The sequence below is a fragment of the Anomalospiza imberbis genome, chromosome 3, assembly GCF_031753505.1.
Source record: "Anomalospiza imberbis isolate Cuckoo-Finch-1a 21T00152 chromosome 3, ASM3175350v1, whole genome shotgun sequence".
In the NCBI taxonomy this organism is placed as follows: domain Eukaryota; kingdom Metazoa; phylum Chordata; class Aves; order Passeriformes; family Viduidae; genus Anomalospiza; species Anomalospiza imberbis.
In genome coordinates this window covers 91,980,925-92,005,075 of record NC_089683.1, presented here as the reverse complement: position 1 = coordinate 92,005,075, position 24,151 = coordinate 91,980,925, and the positions used below count along the sequence as shown (strand labels likewise).

The 24,151-nt window shown below is 40.0% G+C and overlaps 1 protein-coding gene across 5 annotated transcripts in view; it reads left to right on the top strand.

The window, feature by feature from the left end:
• Nucleotides 1–1,030: 1,030 nt before the first annotated feature.
• Nucleotides 1,031–24,151, top strand: part of RPS6KC1 (ribosomal protein S6 kinase C1) — an 86,499-nt gene continuing 63,378 nt past the window's right edge. For 3 of the 5 annotated variants that reach the window (XM_068185710.1, XM_068185711.1, XM_068185713.1), the window contains exons 1-5: nucleotides 1,031–1,197; nucleotides 5,852–5,887; nucleotides 10,230–10,350; nucleotides 17,967–18,082; nucleotides 20,051–20,144. In XM_068185710.1, coding sequence (XP_068041811.1) covers nucleotides 1,093–1,197; nucleotides 5,852–5,887; nucleotides 10,230–10,350; nucleotides 17,967–18,082; nucleotides 20,051–20,144 — 472 coding nt within the window. In that variant the 5' untranslated portion in view covers nucleotides 1,031–1,092. The remainder of the gene's footprint in view (nucleotides 1,198–5,851; nucleotides 5,888–10,229; nucleotides 10,351–17,966; nucleotides 18,083–20,050; nucleotides 20,145–24,151) is intronic. The other 2 variants (XM_068185712.1, XM_068185709.1) reach the window with 1 other exon arrangement.

Genomic DNA, 24,151 nt, shown 5'->3' with positions numbered 1-24,151 from the left:
ATACCAGCACAAGATGTAAAAGACATGTTCTTCCCCTCTCAGAGGATAAGGGAGAGTGACAAGTGAGCTGCTGACAACCAGTGTCCTCTTTCTTCCCTCTTCCTCAAGAAAATGTTCCTCAAAGGAGAGGCACGTGCTTACTATGAACTTCAGTACAAGAGACTCATCTTTCACAAAGACATGCAGTTAAGTATTGTTAAATACTTTATGTCAAAAACCTGCATGAGAGCAGACATATTAATAACCTGGTAAGGAAAAGCTGGTTTTTAACATCTGCAATCAAATGAATGAAAGCACAGGGATTTAAAAAAAATCGAAACAGTTTATATAATATGAGGTGTAAGATCTACATTGGTACAGACCGCACTACAGAAAAGAAACTGAAGGTAATCTTACAAAAGGACAAGGTCCTGCGGCACAAAGTTATGCTCCTTAGCACTGAAGCAATGCCCCTCAAACCCTGGAGGGTTTCCTAAAGCCAAAGTGTTCTGCAGACCTGTGCACGCACGAGAGCCCATTCGCAGGGAGAAGTCCAGGTGCAGCTTGGAGAACCTGGAGGAGACAGAACACACAAAACATGGTGACTCGATAACCATCAAACTTGCCTTTCTGGTAGCGTTCCTCTTTAAAATTCGTGAGTCATTTCTGCATTACAGGCCTATGGATTTAGGGCAGCACAGCCTAAAATAGCCCACGGCAGACGCTGGGAGCGCCGTACCAGGGGCTCATTACGGATTTGTAGAGGCCACGGGCGCCCGTGTGAGCGAGGGGCTCGGCGGTCAGTCCCCGCCAAGTGTAAATCCCCCACGACCGTGCCCTCGCAGAACGCCTGGAACGGGGCCGCGCCGCCGCCGGGCCGTGCCTGCCACGTCTGGGCCGTGACACCTCGGCCTCATCCCTGCGGCGCGGACTGTCAGCCTCGGGGAAGGACGGCGAGCCGGGGACCCGCGCACCCGAGCATCCCGCGGCGGCCGAGCGGGGCTCCCCGGGCCGGGCGCCCGGCACCGCCCGGGCGGGGCGGGGCGGGGCGTTCCCGGGCGCCGCTTCCGCCTGTGCCGGCCGGGCGGGCGGCGCGGCGGGGGCAGCAGCAGGATGCTGAGCCCGCGGGAGCGCGGCGCCGACCTGGCCCGCTTCTACACCGTGACGGAGCCGCGCCGCCACCCCCGCGGCCACACCGTCTACAAGGTCACGGCGCGGGTGAGTCGGCGGCCGCCGCCCAGCCCCTCGCCTCCGCAGCTCCCCGCGCCCGGCCTACCCCGCATTCGGGCTGTAAAGCCGCCGCTGGGTGCGGAACCGCGCTCGCGGCTGCCGTGCCCGGCCGCGGCGTGGAAGCCCCTGTGCGGGACACGGGTGGGAGAGTGGGAGGGAGGGTGGGTAGGTGGAGCACGGCGGCACCTCCCGAGCCGAGCCCCGGTCGCCTCCTGCAAACTTGTAGCCTCGCAACGGTGTAATGGCCTCAGACGCGCTTTGCAATTAACTCTCGATTTCCTTGCTGTGCGTTGCAGGGCATGCGAGAGTAGCTTAAAAACAAACAGCTCCTTCTCTTTTCCCCCCGTTCTTCCGCCCCAGATGTCGTGGGTAGGTTGCGGTGGGATTGCCCAGCGTTCCTGGCAGCCCCGCAGCGCAGCAGCGCGCTCGGGAGGAGCCGGGAGGGAGCGGCGCGCGGGGGCTCCGCTCGCCCACGCCGGCGGCGCGGAGCTGCCAGAGCCGCGCACGGAGGCTGAGCGCGCCCGGGACGGGCCAGCCCGGGCGGGCCGAGCGCTCTGGGTCACTCAGGCCTAGCATGGGAAGCAGGAAAGCTGCTGCAAATGTTGGGAGAGCTGCTGTGGTGCTGGTTTTGATGAAAGCTCCGGCTGTTCTCTTAGGGAAATTCCTTGCTTTCTTTTCTCTTCCACTTTCCTATTAAACCAAAAAAGAAAGGCAAGTAAGTCAATAACGTGGAGATAGGTTCAAGGGGAGTAGCAGTTTAGCTCACAGATGTGGTGGATATATTGAGAGCATCAGAAGGTATCACAGAGAGACAGAGTTTCTTTAAATGACCTGTGATCTCGTAGTTACTGCAGCGGTAGACATCCTTCCTGTGAGAGCAAGGTATGCTTATAAGCACCCTCCTCTTAATTCAAAGAATACAACATTTTGTATTATGTATACAGATTGTAATGTCAGGGGTTGTTAGCCTATGATCAGTTTGTATGACTTGTAAAATGAAAAATTAAAAAAATTGGTTTTGGTCATCCATCTATCTGTCTATCTATCTATCTATCTATCTATCTATCTCTCCATCTATCTCTCCAAGTTCACCAGACACAAATATGTTTAAACTGTTCTTTTTAGTCCAATACAACTTAGTATTTGTGAAGAGGAAAAAGAGTTGCTTTTCCCTATGGTGTATGTAATTTAAAAAGCCTTTCCTGAAGTAGTTGCAGAGAGGAAAACAGTACCATCACATCTTTCTGCAGTTGCTCTTGATGGCCCAAGTGTGTGTGTGTACTAAAAAGTTGTGTCAGTGAAATAAGGGCTAACAGGAATGAGCCAAGACTTCTGCTACTTATTTTGCTCTGGTGCTTTGTTCTTATTGGCTAAGGCCAGTTAAATTTCTCTGTGATGTTTTGGTTTCTGTAGAATTGTTCAAAATCAAGTTGTGGCTGCCTAGTTAGGGATGTCATTCTCTCTCCTTGTCCCACAAACTGTGGGTGCTCTGGTGCCTTTCCAAGTGAGGCAGTGCAGAATCAGGTGGTGTGCTTGATTTAGCGCAGAGCAAGGAGCTGACCAGTGTGTGAGCTGTCCAAATTCAACTGACCTAACCAGAGATCATTAATTCTTCACAGTGTTTTGATAGCTAAAATCCTTAAAGTGAAAAATTATTTCTTTTTTTTTTTGCAGTAAAGGATGCTTTGGACTCCCAAGTGCTGAAATATAAATAACTTTTGTTTCTGCAGGGCTCTGTCTGGTAATCTATTATACAGTACTTGAAATGAGGATTTGGGAAATTGAATGAAATGATTTAAAAAGGATTTAGTGTACATATCAAGTACCCTTTCTGTTTCTTTCCTCCTATTCCTCCCTCCTGTTCCTGTGGTGATCTGGCTCCATGGTTGATATCACAGCACTCCAGCTGTATTTGTTGAGCATCAGCTCAGCAACTTTGGGGGACTGCCAGGAAAAAAGTGAGGTGGACCTTCCCATTGTGTTGAATATCATTCTGGCTGGGACCTAGGGTAGTCAGTATGTATTAGTGGAGATTTGTGGCTCCTTAGTGTAGTATGTGAGTGAATCCTATGTGAAATTAAATGAAAGGAACTTTCTGTTGCAATGTAATGTAGATAAATAATTATGGATAAGAAAGCACTTGTTTAGTGTGTCCTAAACATCTGGCCCACGGCATAACTCCCCATGCAGTCTCTTCTGGGTGCTTCTATCATTATTGCAGCTTTTTTCTTATAAGTTTTGTTTGTATAGCAGAGAATATATATTTTATTTACTTGTAAACTGTAACATAATTGTAAATGCAGACAAGGTTAAATGAATATTGGCTTTTTAATACCCATTTCCAAATGCAAAGAAACAGATATATATTAGCAAGTTATGATATGAGGAGTGTTCTGTAACGGTACCTGAAAATATAGGGCACTAATAAAAGTTTAGAGAATTTGGAAGATTACAGTTATTAATGATAATTAAAATTCTAATGAGTTATGTTGGCTATCTGCATGTCAGATGAAGAATGGGATAATCTGAAGTACTTTTCTTGACGTTGAGGATCTTTGTAGGATCTCTGTTTTCAGGGTCTTGTGCAGTAATTACACACTGCTTAGCTCATTGGTGGGTATCCTAATGATATTTTTGAAAATAGGTTATAGTTGCTTGTGTTACAGATTGGCAGAAGGAATTGACTGCATTGATCCTTGGGGAAGGATTAAAAAAAGTAAATGGGGAAATTTAGGGGGTTGGGTCATCTTTGCCAAGTCTCTAGGTTGACTATAGATTGGGAGGAAGGGGCAGACCTCTTGTGAGATTGACCTTCAGAAAAGGATATGAAGAACAAAGTAGGACAACACATAAATTATTACATACTGACTTAAAGTTGGCATGGCTGGGAGATATAGAAGGCGGTGTAACATAAGAACAAGTGTGAAACAGGGCCTCTGGGTTTTATTCCAGATTCTTACTAACTGGCTGGGTAATTACTCATCTCTCTGGGTCTCCTTCTGCCCATCTGGTAACTTACCTAGCTGCCAAAACTGTTGCAAGGCTTTAACTAAAGGTGAACTGCAAAGCAAAACAGTTGGTGTCTGCCCTTTGGTGTTCTCTGTGATGTGTAGCCATGTCTGTGATATTTTCTTCCCCCAGCTCTACAGACTCCTTGCATCTAGTAAGCCAGCTATTAGAAAAGGAAGTTAGGATTATTTACCAATTGTATTTATAAACTGCCTGCTAGTGAATGAAAGAGCAACAGCCACCAAGGTTAACATTTGGTAAAGTTGCCAAATGTTAGATTACTCAAGAGTGAGGAAAAGTTGAGAAGGGATTTATCAATGTAGACTACGCTGGAAGAAGAGGACTTTGGTTTGCAAGGTGAGAAAGAGAACATGGAGCTGTGAAAGAAAATGTTTCAGGTTTTTTGGGAGATTGCTAGAGAAGGAAACGCTTCTCTTTTCCATCTTCTCTCCAAACTGTGTGAGGGATGAGTGGCTGGGCTGTAGTAAACGGATGGTACAAAATCTGGGAGGCTTTGGCAAGGATTCTTGCAAAATGGAAGTGAGGAAGAGGGCTAAGTTTGTGGGAGATGTAAGAGGTATGCTATTGTCACTTAGCAAGAGGAAAGTGTGGATTCGGTGGCTTCCATCTCAGAGCAGCAGCTGTGTGGTGCTTGCGGAGCGGCGGGACAATGTGTGAATCTCTGGGGTGCAAGTGCTGTGGGCTCCCTGCGCTTCCTTGCACGCATCACCTCTTCAGGGCATCAATTATTCCGGGGTGTGTCGCTGAGGACAGTCCCAGTTGCATTAAGAATGCCCTATTCTGCTTTAGCTAACAATAGACTAATTATTTTGTTAAACAGCTTTGGCTCTTGCGATGGAGGATATACTGACTTGCAGAAGATAATTGCAGTTATGAATTAAAGATGTGTCTCTTTGATTTGTATGTCTGGGGGGATATGCTCTTACTGCTCTTTATAAGACCAGTACAAAACTTGGATTACAAAGGCTTTTGTGATCAATATTTATTTAAAGGAAAAAAAATCTTGACGAAATACAGCCTTCTTTATGGTGTGCAGCCAAGCCTGATTTTCACTGCAGTTTTCCCCTGGACAAAGTAATTTATAATTAATTAGGCCAAGAGTTTTTAAGGAGAAACAAATACGCAAGGATAGTCAGACGTGTCTGCGCTCTGGTGATTGTAAGTAAAGTGGAAATACTGTCTTACTAAATACAAATCCTCACATTCTCAGCGAGGTTGTTTGGAGCTTTTATTAAGCCAAGTAGCCTTAGTGAGCTCTTCTTATTGGGAGTAATGTGGCCCTAATATGAATTAATAGGAAGAGGCTGGAAAGATGATAGGAGATGTGCTGTATGTAGGTTTGTTTTGAGAGATGCCTTTGTGCCATTCTGCCTAGAATGTATGTCTTTATGTGTGACCATGACTGACTGCTGCTGAAATCCCTCACTGAGTTGTCTTTGGGTATTTGACTTCTCTAAAACTAAATCAAAACTTCCTGAGTGCGCAGGACCATGCAGCTGTTTGCCTTTTTCCAGACTTTTCTCTTCAGCAACAAATCATTGTATGTTACTCTTTATCTTCCAAACTGAAAATCCAAGGACTTATGTGGTTTCATTTTTGTTTTACCTTTCAGATTGTTTCAAGAAAAAATCCAGAGGATGTCCAGGAGGTAACAGTTTAAACTTGTGCAAATGTTTTTATGAATTACACTATGCCTTTTGAAGCATCTTTGATGTAATTTAGCAGTTTCTGTGTGTTTTATCCTTGTAATTGAGCCAACAATTTTTGTATGTTTCCATTTGTTTTAGCTTTCATAGTTAAAAACAGTAGCGAGTGTAACACCATGCATTTCATCCCTCAGTGATGAATGGTGACTTGAAACAAAGTCTTAGGGAGTAAAGTGCCTTTTGATGTCAAAACTGCTTTGATAACTTTACAAGCTCTTTTCTCGGGGCTGAAATAGGCAAATTGATGGTTACTTAACTCCTACTGGTAAAATTAGAGATCAGTCCACAATTCAAGTCTTAGGTCTCAGCTGTAGGTACTCTTTTTCTCTTTAACCATTGCTTCACTGAAAAGCCCACACCATTTCTGTCTGTTAGTGAAGAGGGAGAATGGAGGAGTCTAGGAGTTATACGTGACTGCAAGTCATATATATTATGCTGATATTTCCGAGGTTCCTTTAGTATTTTCCAGTGATATATTTCGACAAACCTTAAAATTGCTTGTTCTTTGCCTCTTCTGAAGAGTCTGTGAATAAGGGTCTGCTCTATTCTTGTGCCTCTTAAATACCTCAAAAGTCTGTCACAGGAGTCGTTTATTGAGAGAGAAAAATACACTGTGTGTATGCATTGTGGATTTTTTTTCTTTTTAATTAAGAAAAATTTTTACCCCCCTTGATTGTTTTTTTCTGGACTAGTGACTTGACATGGTTACTATTATACTATGTACCTGCAAAATCTTCCCTCAAAAGCACAACTTTATAACTTTTCAGACATTGTGTAACACGTGCATATGTTCAGTTTCTGGCGCAGTCTCTTACTACAGCTGAGGAGAACCTGCATAGTTGATGAAAGAAGAGATCATAACTGAATTCATTGGATCTCTGTGTGGTCAAACAAAGAGTTACTGATTAGTGGCTTAGCAGAGGTGAGAATTAGCTAATACATCTAACACCCCTTTATGCATCCTTCTTTGAAATCTTGAGGATCAGGCAAGCATGAGCATCTGTACTTTTTGCATTTTGTTAAATCTCTAGGAGATTAAAATAACCTATCAGAATGAGAGATGATCATGGATCTAGTTTAGAAGTGTATTACTGTAGTTTGTAGCTTGATGTTCACCTTTTCCAGGGAGACTCCTGAATTGAACCTATCCATGAGTACATTCTGCCATTACCTTAATCTTCATTTGTGAGGAAAAGCACTTTATAAGAGCTGTTGATGAGTCCATTCATCAGAAAAATATATTGTAAGTGTCTTTCAGCTAGAGTATTGCATGAATATGTGTTAAGTAGTTTTGACACAATAGCAAAAACATATCTTTTAGCTGTTGCTTTGATTTGTGGCTATAGGTTACCCATGCAGAGTTTCACATGCTCTAGACAATAAGAGGACATAAATATGAGATGAACTTCTTAATAGTTGCCCTTTTCCACCCTGCATTGTACTATATTAATTATTCTGCATGTGACAGCATGTTAAGTGCAGGATGAATCTGTTATAAGCATTATCTGAGAACAGATAATTACAAGGAATATCCTAAATGGTAGTTGATGTAAGGGGGAATTGTAGTCAGAAACCCTCATACCTTGAGAACTTTTCTGTTAGATGGCCTCTTACGGTAAAAAAAAAAAACTGTGGGCAGCCTTTGGAAGAAAAAGAATATGCCCTTAACCTGCTCCCACTGAAAAGAAATTTACCTCAGTTTTCCAGAATGCTCAATGAGTAATTGAATGGGAAATTTTGTGCACAAAACCACCTCATGGCTTTAGGATGTGTCTTATGCAACCTGCTTCCCACATCCATGTAGGACCACTTATCTGTGCCTGCCTCCTCCTCCAGGTGTCTCTTAATGCTGCTGCTGTGATGTTAATACATTCTTTACATATATACAGCTGCTCATAAGGCTGTGTGCTGTGACCTCAACTCCACTTGACAGTTTTCTGTCACATCTTTTGGCTGCCCTTTGGGATACAAATCTTGATTACAGCACTTGTCCCACTGCAGTCAGTTAGAGCTCAGTGTAATCCCAGCTTGTTGTTGTTGGGGCAGGAAGGAAGAGAACCTTGTAAGGGCTTCCCTCTTGAAAGAATGAAATAGATCAATGTGAAGTTTTGTGTGGGGACAGAAGATACAGAAAGGCCAGACCTAACTTTGATGTCCTTGCTCCTGGAGACTGATGGTGACAATGTGGTGTGTAAGGCAATTGCATCTAAGGTAGTCCTGTGGGTTTTTTTTCCTTTTCATTTGGGAGAAAGGCTTATTCATTGTGGAACAGATGAGGTGCATGAGTTAATAGAGATCTACTGGCTCTCGCCATGACAAGCACCTTATTGCGTTACAAGTGTAACATATGTTTTATGATATACTTGCTGTGCTTCATTGGGCTTTAAAGTACAATGTGTCCTTCCTCCAAATCTAATTTCTAATGAGGATGTTAGAGTGGGAACTTTGCTAACTTTGCTGGGCCACATGCATGCAAAGGCATGTTTTCCACGAGCGTCTAAAAGGTTTAGGATAACCTTTACTGCTTTTGCTATGCAAGTTACTTAGGGATATTTATTTTTTTCCTCTTGACTATTGAGTGATCACTTGTAGCAGTGAAAAATGATGCTTTTTTAGTGGAATGAAATCTCATGCTCTTATTTTCTGGCAGATTTTCATGTTGTCTCCAAGTACTGACAATACAGTAACTTAATGTTTAAAGAATTCACCATCTTAAGCAATTTTGTGTTCTATGTGCATGCTGCTCAAGAAGTGCTAATCATGCACTCTCTGGCTATTGGATTAGATAAAAATATAACATTGAAAAATTATTATTTCTGATAGCAAGATGACTAGTTTGCCTTCTTGAGATTCCTCACTTGCATGTTACACTTCACTGAGTACCAGCTGTAATTAAGTCATGAAAATGTGTGCCAAAATAAGGGGGCCTGAATCAGGACTGATGGTTCCAGTACAGCTGAATTTATAAGGTGGGTAGAGTGTTGCCACACTAAAGCTTTGCATATCCACTGTTGACAGTCCTCTTACCTTGTGTCTACATCGTTCTGTAGGTAGGATTTGCATCTGCTGAAACTTAAAAGGCCTCTGATTGCAGTATTTAAAAAAATACACTACAAAAATGCTCTAAGACTAAACCTTTTGCTTAGCTCTAAATCTGGTTTGCTTGAAAAAAAATCAGCCTTTTCAATTATGATTGCTCATGAGAAGGCAACCTGGTAAATCATTCAGAAATATGTGGAATATTTAAAGTTGTGTTTGTTGTTTTAAGTTAATTGAGACATTTGACTGGTGCAACTGTGGAATTAACTGCTGAATGCTTGCACTCTATCTCCTTGTTTTTTTCCCTCTGTTCTGCTTTAATCACTTTACATTAGTGTTGAGGTTTATTGTGATGGCTTAGTGAGTTTGGCCAAAAATGAGGTCAGGATATAAAAAAAATCTTTTTTAATATCTATTCATCCTGATAACAAATCCAGTAGCAGTCACGTGTAAATTTCATAGTTTACTCCTTTCATTGGTTTGATTTTCCTACTGGGTTCTCCTCCTTTCTTGAATGGAAAGAATGAGATTGAAGAAGGATAAGGTAGATACCTGACTGGGAGATGACTACATTCTGGAAAGGATGGATCAGGAATAGCTGGTATAATGAAGCAATAACATCTTTATATTCCTAAGATGGAGTTTTTTGTCTAGATTACAAAAGGAGCATATTGTTGTTTTTTTTTTTTGTGTTATTACAAAAAGACATTTAAGATGAGGGCTTGCATTTATATATGATCAACGCTTTACATACACAACTTAGGAGCTGTTTTCTAGTCCTGGGTGCTTAATGTATTGCCCTTAAAAGTCCCTTGCTTGTGTTGGGATTTCTCTTCCCTGGTTTTCTCTTTAGCTGTTGTGTCTCTTCCCCACACCTGCAGCTGCACCAGGCACAGTGTGCTGTTGGATAGTGCAACACTCCTGTTCGGTGTTTTTTCCTCTCTTACTGGCTGTCTGTGTAGGTCTGGATCTCAGAATGACTGAAACAGCACTGCCTTTGCCCTCCTTTCAGCTTTTACTCAGTTTTTCTCTATGCACTGTAGTGTTGTTAGCCAAAATGCAAGTTGGGGACAGGTAATGACCTTTTGTTTTTGCTTGCTACAGTTGGCAGTTCAGACTGTATATTTTTGTTAAACAAATTTGCTGGAGTTGGTGGTCTGATGTGATTAACCCACTGGATTTGTGGTATGATGTAATATGAACAATGAGCCTCACTAATACTCCTCTCTGGTTTCTCTGCTTCAGATAGTCGTTTGGAAGAGATACAGTGACTTTAAGAAACTGCACAAAGATCTTTGGCAAATTCATAAAAACCTATGCAGACACACAGAGCTCTTCCCACCTTTTGCCAAAGCAATAGTGTTTGGTAAGCATGATTTCTTCCTGACCTGCTGAAATTCTTTGATAACTCAATATCTATAAATACATCTTGTTTTGTAGCTGGATCAAAAATTTTCCTTGTGCTTTTTCTACTCAACTTGTAGGTGTGCTGGTATCATAACTTGATGCTTTTATTTGTTTTTGTAATGTATAAGGGTTTATCTCCTTGCCTCCACGTTAGACATAGTAGCTGAGATATTTATTGATGTATAAGTTTTGCATCTTTACAACATACACTCCCTGTTTTCAGGAGCATAAAGTCTATATTAGCTTTGTGAACAGCGCTTGAACAGCAAATAAAGTATTTTATAGATGAGCTGTTTGATTTTTATTGATGAGCCTGTATTAAATGGTAGTTAAAGAAAAAAAATATGGCCATTTGATTGCAATTGTCAGTTTTATCTAGCTAGGTTTTTGAGATCAGTTTTACATATTTCAATCTGCAAGAGGATTGTGACTCTGCAGGAGAAACAGGTGACAAAAAGGAATTAGCTCTTACAGGTCTTAACTTCATCCTGATGTGTATGTCCTCATGAATGAGCTGTAGGTGGACTTCCAGTGAAGTGGTGTGACTGTATAGAATTCTACCTACCACAATTAGCAGTGTTGTGTTTATAAAACCACCTTTTTTAGTGTATGTTCTTCATTTTCAGTACAAACTGCTGCTGTGTTTTTGGTGTACATATATATCACACAATATTTAAGTGTTTTCCAACAATTTTTTAGAGTTTTCAGCATGTTTGGCATCTTTTTTGCATGCATCTGCTGCATGCTCTCTGAGTGTTTCTGAGGCATTTCTAAGGTGTTGCTGACTGTTGCTTTTGGTGTACATTTACCACCTGTTTTTGAAACCTTTTCCCCAAGAACTTTAAAGTTGTATTTTTAAAGTGTCTAACGAGTGATTGACGTTTGTTTACATGCATCTGTCATGTGCATTTGGTTTGGTTTTGGATGAGCTTTTTGGTTTCTAATGTGCTTCTGCGGTTAAAGGTTTCCAGTGTGGATTTGGTCTGTTTTTAGGTGTGGTTTTGGTCCCTATGGTCCCTAGGTCATGACTATGATGTTATTTCTGTTCAGGATTTCTTTAGTTTTTTTTTTTTTTTTTTTTTTTTTTTTTTTTTTTTTTTTTTTCTTTTTTTTTTTTTTTTCATACATACACTGAATGATTTTTCAGTGAGTTATCCAGTGGGATTTTTTCTGTGTATCCAGTATGTTTGCTGGGCCTTTTTAGCATGAATTTACCATGTGCAATTCACCATTGAGCATTTTAAAGTTTTTTAATCTTTGAACACGTTTGGTGGGTTTTTTTGGCATGTGTCTGCCAGATCCTTTTTTTCTTTCCTTTTTGCTGAGGTTTTCAGTTTCTGAGGTGTTTCTTAGGCAGGCTTTTCAGAGCCTAAGGCGTTTTGGGCTTATTAAATCCTTTTTATGGTGTTTACAAGTTGGTTTAGTTTGGTGTTTTTTTCCTTAGTTTTTTTTTTTTTTAATTACCATTCATTTGTGTTTATGGTTTCTCTATGTACCTTGTAAGGGGTTTAGTGTCCAGGATGTTTGGCATTTTTTTAAATGCATCTGCCATATGCTCTTGTTTCTGGTCTGGGATTTCTGTGTGTTTTTTGGTGTGGATTTTGCTTCTTACAGTGTTGTCCCAGTATGTTTGGCATTACTGCAGTGGTGTTTTGGGTGTCCAGTATGTTTGGCATCTTTTGCCATGAATTTCCAATGTGCTCTTTTTTTCTAAGCTTCTTGCACTTTTAAAAAATGTATTTTGTTTCTTAGGCATTGCTGCAGTGTTGCTTTCCATTGTCATGTGTTTTGAATATGTTTTGGTGTTTTTTTTTAACATGCAGTACACTTCAGCATGGATTTGCCTTTTTTTTTTCCCTTGTGCATCCTGCCACCACATCCTTCCCCCCTCCTCCACCATATTTTTAGCATTTTTAGTGTTGAGTTTCTTTGGCATTTTTTTGCCACACCTCTAGTGCATGCTTCATGTGTATTTGCAGTTTCCATGTGTTGTGTCTGGGTTTTGTGTTTATTGCCGTACATGCTTTTGCATGGTTTGGCTGTGTTGTGCACGTTTTAGCACCCAGACAGTATTTGGTGTTTTTTGGTGCATATCTACTGCTGATTTCTGCAGGTTTTCTTTGTGTGGCATTTTTTAGCAGTGTTGGGCAGTCATCTAGAGGCTATTTTCCCAAATTTTCCATGTGTCTCAGATTGGTATGTTTTAGCATCCAGTATGTTTCACATTTGTTCACCTGTCTCAGGGTCTATAGTGTCTCTGTGTGTCAGGATGACCCCAAGATTGTAAAAATCCTTGTTTCCCAGCCCGTGCAGCCAAAGAAGGAGTCTGAAATGTGTAGGATCATCTTCTCAAGGTTGTTTATTTTTCCTTATCTATAACATTCTTTCTCTGACCTGCCGAGGTCTCTTGTAGCAGGTTGGCCATGGCATTCTGTGTGTTGCCTCGGGCGGTGTTTACATTTTATACTAGAAAATATGTGTATTATGTTTACAGTATTGTGCCAATACCTATCATCTATGTTAGACAGTGCATGTCTACCTTAAACCAATAGAAAAGTGTCACCATCACACCAAGACATGGAGGACAAGAAGAAGGAGAAGAAGGCTAGGACATACCCAAATCCCTCTATCTTGTACCCCTGAACCACATTCTAAAAACCCCAAAATTCTACTTTTTCACCCTATGTTAATTTAACTACTACACTACTCAAACCCTTGTGGCTTGTAATTCCTCATACAAAGTTGGCAGTTTTTTCCACAGGCTAAAATCAAAGCCACAGATGTTTTTGACTTCATGCCAGGGTCTCTGAGCCCACTGCCAGGGTCTCGAGACAGCCAGGGCAGCCAGAGGGATGTCCTGGACTCGGACACACCTGCAAATATTCACCTATGAAGCTGAATTCTGATGCAGATTTTGTGGCTCTCTACATAGAGCTGGGTGAAATTCCTGATTTAAATTGTATTTCGCATCAGCCAAATTGTGTCCAAGTTTCATGTAATTTTATTTTTGCTTATTTAAGAAGTTGGAAGTGGGGTAAGTTTTGGTGCTTTGTCAGAGCATGGGCAATAATTGTTGAATAAAGCATATAGTATTAGTTTCATTATGAGATTATTTAAAATCTGATTTACAGGGTAGAGTTCTCATGGACAAATGATTTACAAAGCTAATATTTGCAGAGTATAATTTAATTTCAGGTAGAAGATGTGATAGCTATTCATAGGGGAGTAAAGAGAGGGGTAAAAGAAAATCAGGGTGGATGAGAGTATAGGTGCCTCGTATAGGTGCCTAAATATTTAAAAAGAAATTAAAATTCTACAATTGCAAATAACCGTTTTTACAATTTTCCTCTGTAAGGAGGGGAAGAATTGAGTGAAATGCCTTCTGAAAAACCTCCTTCTTCTATTGTATTTTGTGAACAAAAGTGACTGAAATGTACATTGTGAGAGAGGGAAATACACAGAAGCATTCAATGCAGTTATTACTAAAAAGCTCTTTGAAATTAAAACTAAATGAAAACAAACCCCCCTACATTTAAATGAAACTGAGACACAAAAGAATACAGAAAAGTGGAGTAATGTAAAAACAAATTTTAAATGATTGGTACATAGCTGAAAGGAACAGCCCTATCTGACTCTCCAATTTAAGAATTATTTTTGTACTTACAACATAAAATTTTACTGTGTATCCTTCCATTGCAATACTGCACATAGTAACTGCCATATGGTTTATTTTAAATTAAAATAAAAATCCTAAGGTTTTTTTTTGTACTGGAGGAAAAATACAATCTTCATAGGTAACAAGGTTTTGATAAACTCGTTTTCAGTCTCATTCTGTTATTGATGACCTACAAGGTCCATCTCTCTCAAGATCTTTTGTTTCCACGCTGCTTTGATGGACCATTTCTGCAGTGTTGCTTCCCTGTGGAAATGTTACAATTGTTGCAGCTTTTAGACTACTTTCTAATTAACCTTTGAGTAGAATTGCTGGCAACTGGTGTTATGTGTTTTTTTTTTTTTTTTTTTGATACCTGTGCTTTAAATAATGTATTTACCTATTGTTTGCTGAGGGTACAGTTTGCAAAATGGGCATTGGTGGTTCTGACAGTTGCACTTAGTTGTAGTAGAAGTGTTAAAGCTGAGGAGCATCTCCAGTTCAGCACTCAGAGTTTCAGGAGATGGTGTGGGGAACTGAGATGCATTTAAAAACAAATGTGTAGTGCTGTGCTTCCATATTTCATGCAACTAAAGACTTGCCACAAAGTGTATGTATTTTTATGTTGTTGCAGTAGAGCTGCTTTATCAAAGCAGAAAAATTGCTATGGATGGGAAAAAGAAATCATCTGACTTTTTCTGTACTTCACGTGAACATTTCCTACTTGTTCTATAGGAAAAACCTCAGTGAATTTGATCATGGAAATCTAAAATGTCTTAACATATCCAGCAGCTAAAATTATGATACCTATATCTGGGATGTGATTACTGTCCTATCCTAATACGCATTAACATTTTTTTTCCAGTACTTTCAAGCTACTTCTTTTTTTTTTTGTTGTTGCCATATGTTGACTATACATGGCATTTTACCAAAATATGGGTAAATCTGCATGTAATGTATCTAGCAACTGCAGAAATGGACTCTAGTATAAAAAAATACTACACCCCCCCCAACACACCAAAAAAAACAAAACCCCCCCAGATATTGATAACTTGCTAGCAGTGAGTCAGAAAGATGACTTTCATTGTAAAGCTCACATAAGGGTGCTCTTTGTATTTGAAGACACTGAATGAAGTAACATATTTATGAATTCGGTGTTGTGTACAGTAGGAAGTCTTGTGAGAAGCTAACTGAAACATGAACACACTCTTTGCTGCGTGTTTAGTTGTTCAGATCTGCTCCACAAAATTAATTGTGGATTCTTTTAACAGGAACTTACATTTATTTTTTATGTAAATAGGAAATTTTGACTGGATCATCGCTGGAGGAGTAAGAACTGTGTTATATGCTAAAGCTGTAGTTGACACTTCTTAAAAATATCAGAAAGATGTGATACCTATAATGAAGTGTGTGTATGTCTGAGAATTGTAAAGACTAGCAGAAATAATGTTGATTTAGATGCAGAGTGACATCCTGATAGAAATGCTGGAAGAGTCAGCTGGCTGTATAAGTACCTTTGAGCATTTTCTTGAGAAGAGTGACAGTGAAAGTATTGAGCAATACAACATTGCTTGAAAGTACTAAAAAAGGAAAAGGAGGAAGGAGTTAGGCAGGGTTGCCTGGGAATTAAACTGCCAGCAAGATGCCAGGAGGTCTGTGAACTGAACCAGTACTGACTAATGTTCTTCCTTCCCCTAAAGCCCTCTAGTTCTAAAAGCAGTTTTCCTGATAGTGTATCATGATGCTAATGGGCTGGAAAATGCGACAGTGACTAATGTTTCAACAGCTCTGTTCAAACATGTATTTCTATTTTTTTAGCTCATTGTCCTAAGAAACTAAGGCTTGTGTAATTGTGCTGTTAGAAAGTCGAAGCCCTTAATAATGCGGCTAATATCAGCTAAATTTGAGAGTGAAGGTGGTTGCAAATGTAATTATACTTCTGCAAAGTCTGAAATGACAGCTGAGTAAGAAGAGGGCATGTGTTTTGGTGCTGCTGAGGGCCAGCCATGCTCAGCTCATGCCTGTGAGGTTTGCAGCTGCCTGGCAGTCAGTGAATGCACACTGGTCACCCTGGCACAGCTGGTCCTGATGTGTCCTATCTGGAGCCCAGTGGAGATACTGAGAAGATGTAGAGAAGCAAAATTAGCTTTTATTGAGTTTGATGAAATGAAACAGGGAGAGATTCTTGAGAAACAAGGAAAAATATCTTAAAAATTTTCTTTCTTGCAGAAGTTTTGTGTTTCTGGTATTGTTAAGTGTTTACTTCTTCACCATTGATTTTCTACTGCATTGTAACAGCGTTCGTGTGAATTTGTAGATTCATTTAGCTGGCCCATGCTGCTGTGCTTTGCTGAAGGAAGTTGTTTTCTTTCCATGATGTCCAATTTTGCATGGAATGAACCAAGGGCCCTAATGCACCCCCAGTGTTGCTCTGAAGACTTAGGAAGTTTGGTGAGCAGTTTAATAGGGCCTGATTTCAATGTTACCACTCACCGTGGTAGCATTGCTTTTGCCTTCTTTCTGCTTGCTTGTTGCTCACTCTTTTGTACAGCTGCTCCTGTTTGTACAGCTGAAACGGCAGGGTGAGCAAGGCACGGAACCAATCCAGCTGAAAATTAGCCCAATGATGTCTTTTCTTTTCTTTCATGGGAAAAATAAGCCCCAAAAGCTTTGTTTGTGATCTTGTGAGTATATGTGTGTCTTTTTAGTTTTATTTTCTTTTTTCTGATACCGCATGGGCAGGAGCTATTTACTTGAAGAATTTCTGGAAAGACTCCTGCTTTGATACTTTCTTCTGGGATTATTTTTTTGCTTGCTCTAAGTATAAATGCATTTTGCTTTTGTATTCAATGTTTCTTTTGTCCTCTTCAAAGGTTATTGCCACAGAGCTGTCACAGGTGGTTCTTATTTTTCTGGTCATGCTGTTATAGCAGTACTGTTTCTTGAACTTGTCTTCCTAGTCCTTTTTTCCCCTCTGTATAGCTGTTGCAATATCTGTTCTATTCTCCTCCAATTATTACAGTTAACCTCTGCCCTTTTTCTTTTGTAAACTTGTAGCTATTTCAACAACAAAGTGGTGTTGATATAAAAAGCTAAAATAAGTTGTGTGCAATTGTGAAGGATGTGAATTTAAGGTAGCAATCCAAGGGTTTTCTCCTGAGAAGTAAATCTCTTCAGGTGAACTGTAGGATTGTTTTTTAAGTATGTTTTTTCTAATTGGAATGTTTTGGGTGCTGGGTAGAGAAAAAGGAAGGTTCATACATTTTAGTAAATGAGATGCTTCCAGCTCTGTTTACCTCTTGAATCCAGAAGGAGATGAGACCCTGTCTGCATGGAGTTACTTCAGAGGAAAGCTTCAGTGTCTGGTAGCAGGGCTTCACCATCTCCCCTACACTTTGTCTCCTCCATAAATGGCACCTTGGAATTGAAGATCTGTTTGGGGGCTTTTAGCAATACTTTGTTTACTACCCGCTCATATTGTGCGTTGTTCTTGAGAATACGTGAAGATTGCTCAGCTCCTTACAGGATTTGGGCCATTATCAAGGCTGACACTGACTGGCATATTGTCAAATTGTGCATGTATCATTTATTGTCAGATAACACTGGACATCCGTTAGTGTCTCTTGGCTAATCAAGTGTGTTGCTTCACATATTCTTACGGTGAGAGGGCGAAGGATTCTTGTCGTAGCTGCCAGCTTTCATCATCCGAGCGGATTGCAGAAGATGGGACTCTAGGGACAACTGAGAATAGGAAGTTTGAAGATTTGCTATGTTCTCCTGAAGCGTTGGAGTGACTTTCATAGACTCAGGGCATTGTCTCCAGAAGGTTGCTTTTGTCTCGTTTGTTTTCTTTCGACATAGTTGTTATTGCAAAATAAATGTGTAGTTATTTCTAAAACTGTCAATCTGTGTGTCTGTTCCAGGGCGATTTGATGAAACTGTGATTGAAGAAAGAAGGCAATGTGCTGAAGATCTCTTGCAGTTTTCTGCCAATATCCCTGCTCTCTATAACAGCAAACAGCTGGAAGAGTTTTTTAAGGTTGGTTAGTATTTGCAGAAGTATTTGGTTCTTACCAACATGACTGAAGTATAGTGCTGATTCTGCTTTAATTTATAAACCACGGAAGGACAGAGAGCTGGTCTGACATGCTTTGTGAAGGGACTGGGAGTTTTCCGTTTGCTCTGGGAGTGTGGCTTTAAAAATCCCCATGCCACACCTCTACAAGGTGGAAAGTTTCACAGGAACTTCAGGTGAAGGGATTTGAATTTTTTTAATTGAATGATGAGCAAAATTTGTGATGATAAATTCCAGTGGGAAGTAATAAAAATATTGTCACTGTTCCTATATTTTCAGTATGAGTTAATAGTTTCAAACCAAAGAAGTGAGGACTGTTTACACTTATTCCTTTTGGTCTCTGTGGATTCAAGTCCACAGCAACAAACTTGGCATGTATCTAGTTGAACCTGCTGCTTGTACAGTGTTGTGAGAACCATAACAGCTCCATAACAAATTTTAGGACAGTACATTGATGTGGACTTCCTCTTTATTACAGCTGAAGCAGTTTCTATTCAATGGTTCCTTCAAACCTCTTTATTTTCAGTAAGCTTAGTCTAATGTTCTGCAAACTCATAAGCATAAATTTACATGTACCCATGATAGTAACTCTCTGGAATTAAGGAAATGTTCATCTGGCTGAGATGGGACTTAAGCATATTAATGTGTTTAGTATATTTAAGAGGATATATATGCAAGGGCAAAATTTTATCAAAGCTTAAGATTCTTCACTTGCTTTTGTGATGAAGTTATTGCAGTGTTCTTTAAAACACTTAAAATAATATTCTTTAAGCTTTGGTGTCAATAAATGACTGGGAGACTGAGTTAGACAATTTCACTTTTTGGTTTATTTGCATTTGCATTTTTTCAGTTCTTTGGAAATACTTCTGTGGCTTTGGGTAGTTTTTCAGACCTCTCTTTCCTTCCTTTGCTTAGTAAAAGTGTTAATTTTAGCCTCCCAATGGACCTTTTCTGGCTTTGCAGGGAACTGAATAAAACTAGAAAATCAATGTTTTTTTAGGACAAGCTATGTCTTCAAGGGGCAGGGGGGTTATGCAAATGTAATAATTTAGGATCATTTGTTAGCTGATGTGGTGGTCATGCTTTCCTGTAAAAGAATCTTAGGTATGGTCTGTCACCAGCTCAGGCTGTGTGCTTTTAGCTCTACCCATGGGTGGTTTTGTTCCTTTTCAGATTTTTGTGGCTGTGGAGAGGGAGAGACTTGGACAATGAATTCTTAGAAACATCTGAAGGGAGTGTTCTGTGCATCCGTGTGTTATAAACTCCAGAAGAATGAGCTGGCTTGTGTGAAAATGTGCTGGGCTGGTTCAAGACAGATTAGCAATGCTTGTTTGTAATATGATTTTGAAAATGGTGCACTTTTTGTTAAAGTGGCATGGAAAGTGTGCACCTGAGATGTGAAGCAGAAATTAAAAAAAACACTGAAAACATTTAGGTGATTTCTAGTGTTATTGTTACTTCTCTTAGCTTTGATTCCTTTTAGGCTTGGAGAGGAATGTCCTCCTTGTATCTTTGTAAAGTCTCAACTACAAATGAACTCAAGATAGTGGGTCATGAGTGGGACATTAGTTTGATGGACAGTCCTGTGCTTGGGAGCACCACTGAAGGGCACAGACTATATGTGACACAAGAGATGAGCATTATTATTCTCTCCCTGTTAGACTTGGTTGTGCAGGTCTGTGTGGTTCAAAATTCTGAAGCTGCAGTAGGCTAAATATTTGGATACCCAATCAGTCTGTGGCAACCAAACATGGCTTAACTGAAAGTCCTTGTTTAATTTTGCAGGCTTATATGGTTTAATTAAATTCATTAACTCTAAAGTAGTGGAGCACTCACTGATTAGGAAATATCATTTTGGCTATCACTTCTATTCAATGAGAATTTCTGTAGAGCAAAGCAGCTGAGTAATTCCTTTGCCTCTTTTTTTTTTAGGGTGGAGAGGTGCATGATGGCTCTGAGTTGATTGGTCCTGTTGAGCCTCTGTCTGACAACCTGACTGACAACCTGTCTGACTGCAGCTCTGAAGGTTTGCTTTCTCTTTCCACATAACCTCATAGCATGATCTGTTTGAAAGCAGCTCGAAAATGGCAAGTGACAGATTTCTTCATGGAGCATTGGCCTCCAGTTTCTGTTTGCTTGTTATGGCAAAAATGCTGAGCTGGGATTGGCAAGAGAGAAATTTGGCTCAGCAGAGCTGTCTGCACTTTTGGAAGTTTTATTCTAAAGGTGTGCATGCTGACTTGGATACCACCTGTGCAGTAATTTTAGTGGCACTTGACTTGCACTAAATAATAGTATAGCTGTAAGGAAGGGTCAGTCAGCCCAAATAAATACTGTACTAGAGCTTCTTGCCTGTCTCTAGGCTGAGTCAGTTCAAGCATTTCTGTGTACCATGCAATCTTTTAGATATTTATGTGTTTCTGAGTTATTCTTGGTCCTTGTGATTTCTAGGAAATTCTTCTTTAACTCTGAAGTTTTCCTTTGGAATTGCTTAGCTCTCGTGTATAAATCCACATTATTACACAAACACGTCTTAAGCTTATTTAGGAAGGGATCTGATCTTTCTGGCATAGAATTTACTTTGATAAAACAGTCCTAACAAAAAATGGATTTTTCTTGGAGAAGATGAAAAAGGAAAACCTTATAAATATGATTGCTTAGCAAAAGATTTTGAGAATATAGAAACTGTAAGCAAAATTGAAATGAAAGCAGGCTTTGAGATACCAAACCTTAGTTACTAAACAACTGAAAAATAATAGTATGGCCAGTTGAAGGTAATCCCCTTTTAATTAAACAATACCCTCTGCTTACAGACAAGTCCAAGGGTCAGAACAGACCCTACTAGCTTAGCAAAAAGTGTCCGAAGAGTAGTTTTTAAGGTTTAAAATGTAACACCGTATAGTAATATAATAATTCTTATAAGCTATATGTAAATGCTATAAGATTTGTATCTTGTACTAAATTAGTAAAAATTAAAATACTCGACACAAAAGAAAGTTTATTATATTGTAACAAAAACTTCTCTTACTCTCTTACCTTCTCTTACTCTCTTACTCTTTCAACTCTCTTTCAAGCCTACTTAGAGCTGCAGCTGGCAGCTCCAAACAGAACCCCTACACCCACACCCTTTACAATAAACCCTTTACAATAAACCGCAAATTCCAAAACCTAACTTCAAAAATCTCCCATCCGTCCCAACCGTCCTACCTACCCACACTCCTACAGATTTTGTCTCCTAATAGTGAGTGGGAGACAAAAAAAACCCATCTTTTTTCTTGAGGTTATATGTCTTGTCACTGGGATCTCTCTATGTCAATAACTTTGTGCTTAGTTGTACAATATATTCTACATAGGAAATGAGCTTTGCAAATTATTTTGTAGTACCTTCTATGATGTTAATGAACTAATGTCCCCACAATATTTTGCTCTGTGAAGGGAAAGGTATAGAAGTTGTTGTTGTTTATATATGTATATACACACATATAGCATATATGTTCATATATAGTTGTTTAGTTGAAGAGGGCAGTTATGATAAATAGCACTAACTAGTTTTAAAGGGTTTTAATGATTTCTGTGAAATTTAACATTTCAGATTCTGACAATGCATTCACTTTACACTGTGCCCTACAAAATAGAGTGCTTCTAAAAGTGCTTAATGTGAACGTTTCTATTCATTACTCACAAGGGCCTCATTCTTAGCAGATTTAGCAGTTCCTTTATGTCAGATAAAATACTGAAAAGAAAAAAATGTTGTAAAGTAGAAAAATTCTTTGATACCCTTCTAAATCGGCTGGAGTGCTTTTACAGGATCCTTGGAACAACTTTGAGCACTGGTGTTGGAGATGCTGAATGTGAATTTTGTGGACTTATTTCTAAAAACCTATGTGTCTTCCAGCTCATCGTCTTATGTTTGAAAGCAGATTATGGTGGGGGGGAGGCTGTGGACAGAAGGAAACACCTGTCTTTAAAACCTCTAGATGGCAGTGGCAATACTCGGCCTTGAGTCCCTGCCTCTCCTCACAGCCTCTTGCCTGCATCTGATTTTTCTGGTTTTGGCAGTTAACTGTGGCTGGTTCACTCTGTCACTTTCTGTGGGCATGCAAAGGCCTCCACGTGGGCACTGCTCCTTCAAGCTGTTTTACTGAGAAGTAGCAAATCCATCCCTTAACAGGTGCTGCTGTTTGCTTTTAAGGGTCGGTTGTGTTTTCTCACTTTTATCTATTCTTTCCGGACAAAGTTCATTTTGCAGAAGGTGTGCACATTAATGGTGGAAGATGCAAATTGACAGTAGTAGAAATGTTTTTGTACCAAAATAAGCAACAATTGTCTTGCTTGTAAAAGGAGTTTGGCAGTTCATGATTTCATAGGAATCTGCTTTTCAAGAGGCTAGGTTACCCAAGCTTTCCACCAGCTTTTGGAAGCTGTGTTTACTTTTCAGATACCTGGTAAAATTGCGCAAGGCAGAGACAAGTACAAAGATTTGTGTTCGATTTCAACATCATTATTTTCATCTTATATTCCTGACAAACAGTCACTTTGTCTTCTCTGAGTACATTGGATGATCAGATATCCCACTTTCTCTTCATAAATCTTTCTGTATCAATTAACTTACCAGGTTCTTTAGAGAACTTCATCAGGAAGTAATTTTTTTTTCATTCTCTGTTTTTCCCCTCTCCTTCCAGAAATAATCCTGTGCACTTGAGATGCTTCCTACCCCATAAGCTGTCTGGAAACCCCATGACTATTGTTGTGTGGTGCCAGCTCTGGGCTCTAAACCTGACTTAAAGAAAAGTTTATTAGCTCAGGCTCTGTGCCATGCTAGCTGTGTTCATACAGCTTTTGGTCCAGTTGGCTACAAGACAAGAGCAAACGTAGTTTTGTTTGGCCTGTAGGGAGGGGAACTTGAGTCTGTGTGAAATCTGCTGTGTGGATGGGCTCTAATTCATCTCACCTGGGTGGCCTGAACACCCTTCCAAAACCCCCAGCTTTTCCATTCATGCTTTCTCTCTGCAGTCTTTCTCCATCAATCAGATCTGCTTCCACCACCTGGTAGCTCTAAATGGTGTTTAATAAATGCTCAGTTCTCCACCCCCAAATTTGATATTGCTGTCCCTAAACTGAGCAGGTGAATGGGCCATTTTTATTATGCTAGTTAATGAATCCTCTGTCTTCCTACAACTTTTCTCTTGTGAGTATTCTTTCTTTCTTGGAGGATGGGGGGCTACACAGGCAATTTTCTTCTCTGCCTGAACACTTCGCTTTATGTCCCTTTCATGAGAAGATAGGAGTATTGTCTTCTGTGCACCCTGTCCCTTCCTCTCAAGTAGTATAGTGTCATCAGTCCCTTGCTTTTCAGACAAAGGGTGGCTGGTAATTTGTTTTCCTTCATGTCTTTTTCCTCTCACTCATGTTAAGGAGCTGCTAGCTTTTTCTACAATGCCTTCTTACTCCTCTTCCACAAATTGTAAACTATATCTCTACAACTGCAAAATGTAAAATAAAGTTTGAGTTAGTTTCTTTTGAGTCAGCTTCTAGCTGTTGCCACGTACTTTTCGAAAGTAATTCAGAATTTGTTACCTGGAAATGTGGTTAAACTTGTCACTCTGACAATAATATAGAAGAAAGCAGACACCAGGTTTTAGCTCAGAATTTACTTTCTCTGTGCATGCAAACAGCTAAATGTCTTGACCTTGTTGCCTGTTTTATTGCCTCAGTGGGTACATGTGCCAAGGTGATAAAACAAACTGCTACTTGATATCCAGGTGGCACTGCCAATTTTGTGGCTTGCTCCATATGTCTCATGCAGAGTACTATTCTGGAATGGCATTTTTGAGACTGAAAGCAGGCTTTTTTTTTTTTTTTTCCCTTGGTGTATAGGTCCCAGCTTTGAAAACTTCCAGTTTTAAGTCTCCTTAGCCATAAATTGTGAGAGCAGAGAGAGGTAGGGGACTATAGTCTTGCTGCTGTTGAAATGAGGTGGAGTGTGATGTTTGAATAATCCCCCATCCAAGCAAGGACCTGTGTTTTGTTTTT